The 12,947-nt window shown below is 58.5% G+C and overlaps 1 protein-coding gene across 1 annotated transcript in view; it reads right to left on the bottom strand.

The window, feature by feature from the left end:
* The window catches only part of HMCN2 (hemicentin 2), a 133,419-nt gene that overhangs the window by 4,918 nt on the left and 115,554 nt on the right, over window positions 1-12,947 (bottom strand). The window contains exons 78-86 of the mRNA XM_075906051.1: window positions 11,037-11,250; window positions 9,213-9,359; window positions 8,382-8,572; window positions 7,757-7,838; window positions 6,805-7,074; window positions 2,908-3,057; window positions 2,004-2,141; window positions 1,332-1,453; window positions 472-709 (exon numbers count right to left, since the gene is read on the bottom strand). Coding sequence (XP_075762166.1) covers window positions 472-709; window positions 1,332-1,453; window positions 2,004-2,141; window positions 2,908-3,057; window positions 6,805-7,074; window positions 7,757-7,838; window positions 8,382-8,572; window positions 9,213-9,359; window positions 11,037-11,250 — 1,552 coding nt within the window. The remainder of the gene's footprint in view (window positions 1-471; window positions 710-1,331; window positions 1,454-2,003; window positions 2,142-2,907; window positions 3,058-6,804; window positions 7,075-7,756; window positions 7,839-8,381; window positions 8,573-9,212; window positions 9,360-11,036; window positions 11,251-12,947) is intronic.

Raw genomic sequence — 12,947 nt, 5'->3', positions numbered from 1 at the left:
GGCCTGGCTCCAGGGCTGAAGGCTGGCTGGGGTCACTCAGATTAACTCCCCTCTCTGCTAGGCGGGGGGAGGAGCTGGCTCTGCTCCTGCCACTGTCCGACAAGGCAGAGGACTCACCACTGGGCCGTCCGTCTGGCCCCCGGTACAGCCCGGCTGCAGAGCCTGAGAGAAGGGGCATGAGCCAGGCAACGTGGGGAGCCTTCCGAGGCACCTCCCTCCCCATGGGCCAGGCTGTTACCCTCACACCCCGGCTGTGGAAGCCAGCCCCACAGCGCATCAGATCCCGATAGGTCCCCACCAGGTTCGCACACTGCTGCTCTGGGCGACAGGCACGGGGGCCCTGACCACGTCTTGGGAGAGAGCCTGGCGCCAGGGCAGCTGCCTCCCCCTGGGGGAAGCCTCTAGAGCCATCTGGCAGCCTCCCCCCGGGCTCAGCGTGAGTAGACGGGCTGCAGGCTGCTCTCCTGTTACCTGCATGGAGGGAGGAGCTGAGCTGGAAGAGCAGCTCCTGCATGGCTGGGTTGAAGGAGGATTTGATGGCCCTGGCCTGGACGCGCTGCACCGGGAAGGGCTGCCAGCCCCGGGCGGCGGCGTACTCAATGCTGTGGTTCCAGTGGATCTGAACCGGGAGCCCGTCCTGCAGGAAGCTCTGCACAGACTCCACGTGCAGCTGCCCGGCCCCCGTCTGCACGTGGCGCTCGCTGAAATCCTGGGAGGAACAGAGGGAGATGGGCGGGGGGGGCTGTAACTTACATTTCTTACAGCTACTGCGGTGTCACACCAAGGGGGTCACAGGGTCTGGGGAGAGAGGTGCGGGAGTCGGGGCAGGGGCTTGGAGTGTACGTGGCGGAAGGAGTGCGGGGGACTCGGCTTGGGGCAGTCCCGGTTGTGGTCAGTTTCCCTGCCCTGCTGGCTGGGAGCAGTGGCTGTGGGGCCACACCTGCAGGCAAGGCAGGACACAAAGACCCCCTGCAGCTCTCTTGCCCACACAGGCCATACACCCCCTGCCTGTGCTGCTTTCAGCCGGCCGTGGGGCCAGCAGGACAGGCTGGGAGCCCCACACTGCCAGCCGGAGCCCAGCTGGGAGCACGCGCCTCCACCTGCAGCGTCCCACGCCAGCCATTTCTTATCGGTCCAGAGGACAGGGCGCACCGGCCTGCCCTCACCTCTGGAGGGCCCAGCAAAAGTCCCAGGGGCGGGAGGTGGCGGAGGGGATCTCTCGTTGTGCCATCAGCTGTCACTGGGAACAGGGGCGGGCACCGCAGGGGCCAACTGGGGTGCCTGGGGTGGCAGCAGATGTGGGGGGTGGTGTCCCGGAGCTCCGCACTCACCTGGAAAAGCACGTCCGCATCAGCGACGCTCTCCGGCACGAACCCATTGACCACGGCGTCGAAGAGAAGCGCCCCGCCTGCGTCCAGGCCTCGGGCAACGTGTGCGATCCGGAGACGCTCCCCTGCAGCGACAGCGGGTGGCCAGGTAACGATCCAGCCCGTGATGATTTCAGACAGACCGGCGCTGGGCTGCACCAGGCTGCACCGGGCCCAGCAGGGGCCAGCAGTGAACTTGGAGATTTGAATGCGGACTCCTAAACCCGGGAGCACTGGGCCCAGAGTTACCGCTCGGGCGTGTCTCTGCCCCAGCCACACGCTGCACAGCCGCAGGGCTCCCCAGCAGTGCCCCGCTTCCCGCGGAGTTTCTGGTTCCAGCGAACCCGGAGCTCTCACGTGGAACAGGCCACGGCGTCGGTTTTCGCTAGTGTGAGGGGAAGGCTAAAATACCACAGGGGTTGGGGCCAGAACCAATCCCCTAAGGCAGAGGTGGGTCACTGAGGCTGGGGCAGCGCCCTGCTCCAAAGGCTCCCGCACTCCTCCGACACCGAGTGCAGATGGCTGGGATGGAACAAAGCCAGGAAGTGGGCGGTGCTGCTTGTGGCCTGGGGTTTTGCAGTGACCGTGTGCACCGTGTCAGCATGCCGCCGCGGGCTCTCCCCAGGACACTCTCACCTGTGGCAAACTCCACTTGGGACTCCTGCCGGAAGACACCGCCCGTCAGCGAGAGGCCGTTCCTGGCCCCGCCGCTCTGCCGTGCAAAGGACCAGTAGATTGGAGCCATGACAGGGACCAGGACTCTCAGCAGCGGCCCTGCGAGGTGCGGCGGGAGGGCACGAGGGTCAGTCCCTGCTCAGTCAGTGCTCTCCCGAGGGGTCACAGGGCAGCCAACTCCCTTCCCGGGGCATCTGTCACTCTGGCCTCAGCAGTTACATGTGGGGCAGCAGACTCAGAGGCACGGTCCTGTTCCAGCATGGCACGCCCAGCTCCGCAGCACCGGGAGCCATTCGCCTCGGGGGCGCTAGCCCTGTTCCGCTCTCCCGGGGAACGCAGAGAGGGAGTCTGGGGCTGAGCACGCAGGGGTCCCTGCCTGCTAGCCCTGTGCTCCAGGGGACAGGAGCGTGGCCGGCCCCTCAGAGGCGCTGAGCACAGGCAGCTCTCACGAACCTCAGCACTTCTCATACCAAGGCAAAATGCCTCTGTGCCGGGCCAAGCTCCCCCATAAGTCAGCCCCTAGATCCCTTTTGTGAACCCCGGTGGCTCTCCCAGGCAGGCACCCCTTGTCTCTCTAAATCCTGGCCCAGATTACATAGCCAGGGAGCAGACTGCTGGCCACATACGTGCACAAGTGGGAGCAGCAATATTTACTTCCCACCTCCCACCAGCGCTGGCAAAAAAGCCACAAAGCTGAGTCGCTCCCTGCCACCCACGCCACAGGCAAGCGCATGGTGCAGTGGGTATTGCTGCCCGCTAGTCACCCAGCTTTACATCCAACTTCTTGCCATTTACATGTGCATTGAAATCTGGTGACGTATTTGGTGTTATGGACACAAGAAAAATCCCCAGGGGTGTCTCCTACCGACAGCTGGTGGGATATTCCCGATGCTGCTCCGCAGGGTGGCCAGGCCAGTCCGGGGATCCTCCGTCACGCTGGCATTCAGAGAGGCAATGCCAAATTCTTGGTCGTTGATGATGCCGATCAGACTGCCCCGGACTCTGATGGGCTCTCCTGAGGGAAGGGGGACAGGGCGGAACGAGGTGGGAGATGCACACTAAGCCTCTAAATAAAGGCTCCTGGGGAGGAGCAGAGACTTGCTCTTGCACTGGCCGGGGAGCAGGAGGGACCTGGCTGCCAGGGGAACTGGAGGCTTCCTGACTAGAGCAGAGCTGGGGAAAGGCAGGCAGAGCTGGGGAAGCTGCCAGGCTGCAGGGCCTAACGCAAGGCCTCAGGGTATGAGGGCTGCGGGAAGGCAGCCAGGATAAGCAAAAGCAGCAGGTCCACACCCCCTTGCCAATGATGAGGGGCCATTTCAGGCTGCAGTTTGTCCCTGTGGCAGGGGCTAGATGGAGACTGGCAGTGGGTCACTGAGCAAGGTGGGCAGAGGGGGATTGAGGGTCTCCAGAGGGGGAGGACTCCAGCGTGTGGGGGCATGACGGTTGGGCAGTACCCTGGTAGGAGGATGCCACGGTCTGGGAGAGACATGGACCCTGACCTAGAGTGGTGACTAACGGTAACAGCGGGGAGACACCAGCCAGAAGGAGGCAGCTCCGGCACCCAACATGCTAATTCCCTGAGTGACCAGCAGGAGGCGCCCTTGGTGGTGAATCTGCCGCGTGACACTGCAATACGCTGCGGTACCGTCTGCCAGGCACACATCAGGCCAGCGTTTGTTTGCCTTGGTTGCAGCAGGGGGAGTTGATCCATAGGGCAGCTGGCGTTCACAGGACCAGCCTGGATTTTATCGGTGCACGTCACACCCGTGCGCCCCCAAATGCGCACACACGCAGGCACATCCCTACAAAGCAGTACGCACAGCCACACATGAGATCTCTCAGTCACATTCAGGTTGGTTTCTGTGTTGCACATGACCATCTTTGGCCTGGGTATCATTGGCTCATCCTGTAAAGCATCTGGGCTGTGCCATGCCCCCTATTACTGCTAATCAGGCGGTTGCACTGGTAATGCAGCGTGTGGCCTCTGCCTAATAGCAGGACTGTCTTGCCTGGGTCAGATCTGTTCACTGAGAAAAAGCAGAAGCCAGCGGGCCCTGGCATTTAGCAGGTCTCTCGAGACAGAAGGCTCAAAGCACTTGGGACTGACCCAGCAAAACCCAAACGGCACAGGCCAGCCTGCTGCGGGGTGGAGGAGCCGCCTACACAAGCCTTCATTGCGGCTTTGCGGCCTGAATGCAGCCACAAGATGCCCTCAGCTCTACGCCAGGGCTATTCGCTTGCAAAGAAGACGAGCACCCGGAGAGGCGGCGGGATACAAACGAGCACAACGGTCGGTTGTCCCATCTGCCAGGGCCATTCCCCAGCACAGCACAAGGGGAGAATCGGTGATATTCAAAGGCAACATGGTTTAGTCTATTTAGACTAGGGATGTGAATGATTAACCAGTTAGCCACCACGCCTCATGCTTAACAGGTGACACTTACCAGTTCTGGGTAACCGGTGGGGGCTGGAGCAGCTTCCTACCCATTCCGGGCAGGGGGCTGCTCCAGCCCTGCAGGGTCTGCTGTGGGCAGGGTCGCATCCCAGGTCTGCAGTGGGCCCGGCCCAGGCACACTCCAAGCAGGGGGACTCCAGCCCAGCCACGGCAGACCGGGACCGGGGGGGCCACGCTCCAGTCCAGCCCTTCCCTTCCCTTTAATCAGTTAGCTGCTTAAACTTTACATTTAGCCAGTTAATCAATTCAATAGGATTTTACATCCCTAGTCTAGACACATCATGCAATAAACCTGCACAACTCCCCGCTGCAGGATGTTACAGAAGACGTATTTGCCTTTCATAGGAATAAGCATAACTCCGGCATTACTGCAAAGCAGGTGTCCAGGGTAAGGGCTGGTGCAGCAGCACACCTGTGAGTCCTAATGCTTCACCAGTCAGCAGGGAGGCGGAACCAGGAAGTTCCTCCCTGCCCAGCTGCATTATTGTGTTTGCAAGGGAGGAGGAGGGGAACACTCCTTCCTTCTTATGCATCCGGGACTGGCCAGGGCCGGAGACGCCTCACAGCCCACTGCCCCAGGCAGGGAAACAAGGCCCCTGTTGGACTGGTCACTGCCCCAGACACCTCACAGCCCACTGCCCCAGGCTGGGAAACAAGGCCCCTGTTGGACTGGTCACTGCCCCAGACACCTCACAGCCCACTGCCCCAGGCTGGGAAACAAGGCCCCTGTTGGACTGGCCACTGCCCCAGACGCCTCACAGCCCACTGCCCCAGACACCTCACAGCCCACTGCCCCAGGCTGGGAAACAAGGCCCCTGTTGGACTGGCCACTGCCCCAGACACCTCACAGCCCACTGCCCCAGGCTGGGAAACAAGGCCCGTGTTATTCACATCCATGAACTCCCAGGAGCGCTCAGTGGAGCACAGGGCCCTAAATACACATTTGCAAATGCTACACTCACATTACATCTCCCTGCTGACTGAAATCTTCCCGAAAAGCCCCAGATAGGCCAAGAGAAGCCAGGCCAGGGAGCCCCCAGCTCTTCAGGGCCATCCCCTCCCCTGAGGTGGGAGCCTGCCCCCGGTCCCCTCACACCCAGGGGGAGAGGTGTCTCTCAGAGCACTGCAGGGCCTACCCCTCCCCTTAGGCCGGAGCCTGCCTCCCCCTCTCCTTCCTCCACACAGGGGGAACCATGTCTCTCAGAGCACTGCAGGCCCCCCCTCCCAGCCCTGCACAGGGGGAGAGGTGTCTCTCAGAGCTGCGCTTTGTACCTGGGCCCAGACAGGGCGGGCACAGCTCCTCCGCCACATCTTCCCCTGCAGGCCTTGCTGCCAGTCTGAGGGGGCGGTGGATGCAAGAAGGGGCACACTGGCCATGATAGCCCTCTCCACCAGCCAAAGAGCACCCGGACCAACTGCCCCAGTTGCCCACACATTAGGGCAGGGGGCAGGGAGTGTGGCAGGGAAGGGAGCAGACAGGGCAAGATGGATCACTGAGCAGATGGACAGACAGACCTCTTTCCCCAGCTGTTACTGAAATAAATCCAGACACTCAGACACACTGGCTATGTCTACACTCACGGCGTCTTGCGCGAGTAATATGCAAATGAGGCTAAGCATGGAATATCGCTGAGCCTCATTTGCATACCTAATGAGCCACCATTTTTTTCAGAAGAGGCTCTTGCGCAAGAAGGAGCGTCTACACTGCCCCTTCTTGTGCAAGAAAAACCCTCTTGCACAATGCTGTTACACCTATGACTTTTCAGGAAGAACGGCCTTGCGCAAGAGGGTTTTTCTTGCACAAGAAGGGGCAGTGTAGACACTCCTTCTTGCGCAAGAGCCTCTTCTGAAAAAAATGGTGGCTCATTAGGTATGCAAATGAGGCTCTGCGATATTCCACGCTTCGCCTCATTTGCATATTACTCGCGCAAGACGCCGTGAGTGTAGACATAGCCACTGGGTCTAAACACCCCTGGGGACAGGATCTTGGGGGCCTTTCTCCTGATTTAACTCTTGGGTCCTCAGCCCCAAGTGACGGCCTTGTACTATAATTGCCTCCCTTCAGAAAGGGAGGTTTACGCGGCTTTTCAATTGGAAGAAGATATGCAAATTCCTGCAGAATTTGCATATCTTCTTTTGACCGTTCCCTGTAGTCTAGATGAGCCCCCTGAGCTCACTGCCAATATGACGCTGTTTGCCCACCCCCCTAGTCTTGCAGCCTCCTCAGGAACCCGGCCTGCTCCCTGCTTTTGAGAAGCCCTGCAGGATCCTAGGACACTATGGATAGTCTGGATCACGGGTCCGTACCTCGCACTGTCAGGAAGGCCCGGATGACAGAGGATCCCATCGGATTGCGTGCAACACACTCGTACCGCCCCGCGTCCGTCCCCTCCACGGCGCTGATCAGCAGCGTGGCGTTGGCCAGGACCTGGACTCGGTGGTTCTCCTGGAGGGGTTTTGTTTCTCTGATCCACTCCACTGTGGGAGCTGGCTCTCCCGTAGCCTGGCAGTGCAGCATCACCTCCTCCCCAGCACTCACAGTCATGTCTTGAGGCGTCACGCTGAACACAGGGGCACCTAGAACACCAGGGGAACCCACCCGGTCACTGCAGCACCCAATGCCCAGCAGAGTCCCTGCCTGGTCAGTGGAGCTTAGACCAGAACAGCAGGCCTGGCATCCAGCTCCCAGCTGCCCCAGAGTTCAGAGCAGGTGGGGTAGCTCCACCCTGAATTATTCTGCGGGGCTCCCAGTCAGTCACCAGGATCTCTCAGATGTAACCCGGACTCTTGCAAGAGAGATGTTCCCACCCATTCACACTGGATTTTTGAGCTGGGTGGGCCTGGGAGATTTTAGGGACCTGATGCTTCTCCCTCAGCTTGGTTTTGGGGCAACCAGCTGGCACTGCCATTTTTTTCTTCTTCATCTCAGGCCTCTGCTCACAGTCTGAGTCAAAGAGTGTAAGACCAGGAGTGACACCTGATCGTCCAGCCTGACTTGCGTTTCCCCAGCCCCCAGTACCCCCACCCTTAACCCAACGCGTGGAATTGGTCCAACACGTCAGGCCTCAGCAGAGTGTTACTGTGCACCAGGGCAGCGAACGGGGGCACCGAGAGGCACCACTGCCCACGGCCTGGGGCAATAGCAGGGAACCTATCAAGCAGTTTGGCCATTTCCCCTGCAAACCAACACTCTTGCAAGCACGAGGTCGATGTTGTCTGTGAGGCTAAAAGACCAGCCACCCCCAGGACGGACACTCACTCTGCAGGGCGAGGGTGACCTCCTTCTCCACCACGCCCAGCTCGTTCTCCGCCATGCACTTGTAACGTCCCGCGTCGTCGTGCTGGGAGGAGGGAAAGCAGGCGCATCACCATCTTGCCCAAGGCAAGGCTGCTCTCGCGACTTCCCAGGAGTCCACGGGGGTGCAGCGGATTTGCATAACCTCTGGCAAACTGGTGGCCCATACGCCATGTCTCATCCGGCTCCTGTCAAGGGGGAGCACTGCAGAGCCGGAGCTAGCCCCTGTCCAGGGTTCCCTTGAGCAACAGATGCCAGCAAGCAACCTGGCCTCTGTTCTGAGTGAGGGTGGAGAGAGAGAATTTCTTTAGACCCCAGGAGTGGAGGCCGGCTGAAGAAACCACGGCAAGAGTTACCCAGAGGGAGAAGCTACTTCCCACATACACCTCCCCCAGGTGACCCTGCTTGTTCCCAGGCAGCAGAGCGCTCCAAAACGCCACTAGTCCCAGCTACAACATAATCCAGCCACGCGACTCAAAGGAGGGAAGGAAACATCTGGCAGCACCAGCGAAGAGGGAAGGAACAAGCCCAAGCCCTCTCTCACACCCCCTGCCAGTCTCCGGCAGCCAGCGGGGCGGCTGTGACTCACCACCGTCCCGTAGATGGCCAGTGAGCCATTCTGGAGCTGGTGTAGGCGGGGGCTGCCCAGCAGGGGGCGCCCGTTTTTATTCCAGTGGATGAGCGGAGCAGGCTCGCTGTAGGCGTCGCAGTTCAGGAGGGCGTTGCCCCCGAGGGGCTCCACCTGGTAGGCCCTCACTTCGCCCCGCAGGACTGGAGCCCCTGGGGAAGGAGAATGGGTGGGAGACAAAAGTCGTGCCTGGCCTGGGCCAGTGGTGGACAGTCTATGGGTTGCATATGCAGGCGGATCCGAACCTGGGCCCTCTGGAGCTTAGTGCATTAGCCTCTACAGCGTGAGCTAAAAGCCAGCTGCCCCTCAGACAAGGCTGTGGAGCTCACTCATTCTTCCTCTGTGTCAGTGGCCTCAGTGCCACTAGGCGGGATAGCGAACCACACCTAGGTGTGCATGCATGTGTGTGCTACATGTGGCCCATCCGGGTTCTGTGTACGGCCCACGCCTCTGCCCCCTCCCTCCGCTGGGGGCCCTGCATTTACCAGTCCTGCCCCTCCCTCTCAGAGCTCGAATGCTGCAAATCACTCTTGGGGTCACGGTTAGTGCACATGCACAATTTTAATCTTGCCCACAAAGATGAAGGAGGGACACTCCCTAGCCTTGGCTGCCCACCGCTGGCCTGAGCTATGCGCTCCCGGAATGGCCAAGGCCTTCGGGACGTGGCCAGAGACGCCAGGCCAGGCGCTGATCTCCGTGCCAGTGGTGTGGCTCCACGCAGCGGAGTCTGCTGACCACAAAGGCGCTATTCCAGGCTGCTCCTCCCCGCGCACCACGAACGAGCCGCCTCACCTGTGCCGGCACCTTTCACATAGATGAATGCCACGGCCTTGACGCTGCCCACGCCGTTCTCGGCCACGCAGGAGTAGGTGCCGCTGTCCTCCTGGGTGACGGCCTCCCTCTGCAGCATGCTTTGCCCGTTCCGCTCCCAGACGCCCGCTGCCAAAGGGAAGCCACACTGGAGGGTTGTGCGGATAGGTAGTGGAGACGGCACCCAGTCATCTGCAGCCCTGGGGGCCTGAGAGGTGAATGGGGAAGGGGCTGGAAGGCTTCCCGCCCACATGCTGGAGTCTTGCTCTCCCCTCTGTTCCGGGGGAAAGTGAGAACACGGCCCTGGGCTGACCCCCTCGCTTCCCTGCTGGCACACCAGGCAACACGGCCACACTCTGTACTTGTTCAGAGCCTTCCCCATAGGGCAGCCCCACGCTGAGGAAGAAAATGGCAGCACATCCCTCCTGCTGAGTAAGCTCACAGGGCACTAGGAAGGCGCACTAATTAAATCTTGCACGCTGCCTCCCTGGGTATTCTTAGCCCTTTGGGGGGACCGAGGCACAGAGAAGTCCTGTGACTCAGCCAGAGCCAGAATCTACATAAAACCAAAGCAGAGTGTGAAGAGCTTCAAAAAGATCTCACCAAACTAAGTGACTGGGCAACAAAATGGCAAATGAAATTCAACGTTGATAAATGTAAAGTAATGCACATTGGAAAAAATAATCCCAACTGCACATACAATAGGAGGGGGATTCATTTGGCTACAACTACCCAAGAGAAAGATCTTGGAGTCTCTGTGGATAGTTCTCTGAAAACATCCACTCAGTGTGCAGCGCAGTCAAAAAAGCAAATAGAATGTGAGGCGTCATTAAAAAAGGGATAGTGAATAAGACAAAAAATATCTTACTGCCTCTATATGAAACCATGGTACGCCCACATCTTGGATACTGCATACAGATGTGGTCGCCTCATCTCAAAAAAGAAATATTGGCATTGGAAAAGGTTCAGAAAAGGGCAACAAAAATGATCAGGGGTATGTCTTCAGGTCCCATATGAAGACATATTAAAAAGATTTGTAGTTTTCATCTTAGAAAAGAGGAGACTAAGAAGGGATATGATAAAGGTCTATAAAATCATGACTGGTTTGGAAAAAGTGAATAAGGAAATGGTATTTACTTATTCCCACAATATAAGAACTAGGGGTCACCAAATGAAATTAATAGGCAGCAGGTTTAAAACAAACAAAAGGAAGGTTTTCTTCACTCAGAGCACAGTCAACCTGTGGAACTCCTTGCCAGAGGACGTGGTGAAGGCTAGAACTTTAACCGGGTTAAAAAAAGAGCTAAATAGATTCACAGACGTTAGGTCCATCAATGGCTATTAGCCAGGATGGGTAGGAATGGTGTCCCTAGCCTCTGTTTCTCTGGAGGTGGGTGGCAGGGGAAGGATCACTTGGGGATTCCCTGTTCTGATTCCTCCCTCTGGGGCATCTGGTATTGACCACTGTTAGCAGTCAGGACACTAGGCTAGATGGACCTTTGGTCTGACCCAGTATGGCCGTTCTTATGTTCTTACGTTCTTATGTTAATCTACAACAAAACCCAGCAGTCCTAATTCCCTGCTCTAACCATTTGACTGCGCTCCCTCCTGTGCACTGCCCTGCACTACAACCTACAGCTAGGTCTGCTCCCTGCTGGGGCCTCTTCTCAAAGACATCAGTGCAGCCCCTGATCCCTGCGCGTTAGTTCACCTGCTCTCTTACCTCTCCCCCACACGGGGTCTCCTCCTTTCTTTGCACCCCTGCTCCTGGCTCCCACCACCCCCATGGCAGTTTGCCCAGCTCACCTCTGACCGGTTTATTGTTGAGCAGCCAGGTGATGTGGGGCATTGGGTTCCCCTTAGCGACGCAGCCAAGCCTCATCCTCTCGCCCCTGTTCAGCGTCTGGTCCCTTGGCAGCTCTGTGAAGGTGGGAGGGATGTGGACGGAGAGCTGGAGCTGCACCCTGGCTTTCCCGGCAGAGTTTTCTGCAGTGCAGGTGTACGTCCCGGAATCCCCTCCCTGCAAGGGGAGAAGTTGGAGCGAGTCAGTGGGGCACCGCTCAGGTGAGGCGCTGCACCCCACAAGTGAACCGAGCCTAGAGGGTTCGGGGTGTTTCCCCATTCCAGCCAATGGGTTGATCCTCCCCTGTGAGCTAGCTTCACAGAATCCCTCAGGTTCCCGACAGTACCTAGCCAGCTGAGAAAACAATGAGAAGTCCTGTGGCACCTTACAGACCGAGGGTATGTCTACACTACAGCGCTAATTCGAACTAACTTGGTTCGAATTAGTTCATTCGAACTAAGCTAATTCGAACTAACGCGTCTAGAACTAAAAACTAGTTCGAATTAGCGTTTTGCTAATTCGAACTAGCATGTCCACATTAAGTGGACCCTGAACCGGGCTTAAGGATGGCCAGAAGCAGTGCTGGCAGGGCATCAGAGGAGGATTTAGAGCGTGGAGATGTTGTCTCAGGCTAGCCGAGGGCTGCGCTTAAAGGGTCCCGACCCCCACCCCGGACAGACAGTTCTCAGGAGTGCCCCGCTTGCAAAGCAGTCCTGGCTTGGAGTGCCCGGAGTACCCACACTGGGCACATCACAGCATTCGGCCATCAGCCCGGCTGCACTTGCCGCAGGCTGCCATCTGGGGAGGGGGGGCAATTGGGGGGCTGCAGGAGAGCTTCCACCCCAAAAGACCGCAGAGCCAGCCCAGTCCTCCCCATCGGGGGCGCGTACCCCACTCCTCCATCACCTCCTTCCACTTACCCTTCCCTAGCCCCTTTTCTTGATGTACAAAAAAAAGGACAATTGTGTTCACAAATGGAATCTGTCTTTATTGAACAAAACTGGGGGAGACTGGGAAAAGGAGGTGGGAGAGGGGAAGAGAGAGGCTGGGAGAGGGGAGGGCAACTAAAATGATCAGGGGTTGGGAACAGGTCCCATATGAAGAGAGGCTAAAGAGACTGGGACTTTTCAGCTTAGAAAAGAGGAGACGGAGGGGGGACAGGATAGAGGTCTCTAAAAGCAGGAGTTGGGTGGAGAGGGTGCATACAGAAAAGTTCTTCATTAGTTCCCATAATAGAAGGACTAGAGGACACCAAAGGAAAGGAATGGGTAGCAGGCTTCAAAGTAGTAACAGAAAGTTGTTCTTCACAAAGCAAATAGTCAACCTGTGGAACTCCTTGCTGCAGGAGGCTGTGAAGGCTAGAACTAGAACAGAGTTTAAAGGGAAGTGAGATCAAGTCATGGAGGTTGGGTCCATGGAGTGCTATTAGCCAGGGGGTAGGAGTGGGGTCCCTGTCCAAGGTTTGGGGAAGGCTGGAGAGGGATGGCACGAGACAAATGGCTTGGTCACTGTCTTCGGTCCATCCCCTCCAGGGTCCCTAGGGTTGGCCGCTGTCGGCAGACAGGCTATTGAGCTAGATGGACCTTTGGTCTGACCCAGGACGGCCATTCTAAGCTCAGGGCTCAGGGTCGGGGGTCTCAGTGGACCCCCTTGATTTTCATGCACACCTGCTCCTGGGTGGCCAGGCTGGCAGCTCTCCTGCCCAAGCCGGCCACTTTCCTATGCCTAGTGCGGAGATCGTGGACAAGGTCCACGATGTCTGCACTAGCCCAGGTGGGTGCCTGCCTCTTGCGGTCCTGGGCAAGCTCCCGGGAGCCGCCAGCCTGGTCCCGGGAAGAGGGGGAGGGCTGGGGGGCATCGGGTGGGTGGCTCGA

The sequence above is a fragment of the Pelodiscus sinensis genome, chromosome 22 (assembly GCF_049634645.1).
Source record: "Pelodiscus sinensis isolate JC-2024 chromosome 22, ASM4963464v1, whole genome shotgun sequence".
Taxonomy (NCBI): Eukaryota; Metazoa; Chordata; order Testudines; family Trionychidae; genus Pelodiscus; species Pelodiscus sinensis.
The sequence above is the reverse complement of the archived record's forward strand: the minus strand, read 5'-3'. Positions and strand labels throughout refer to the sequence as shown.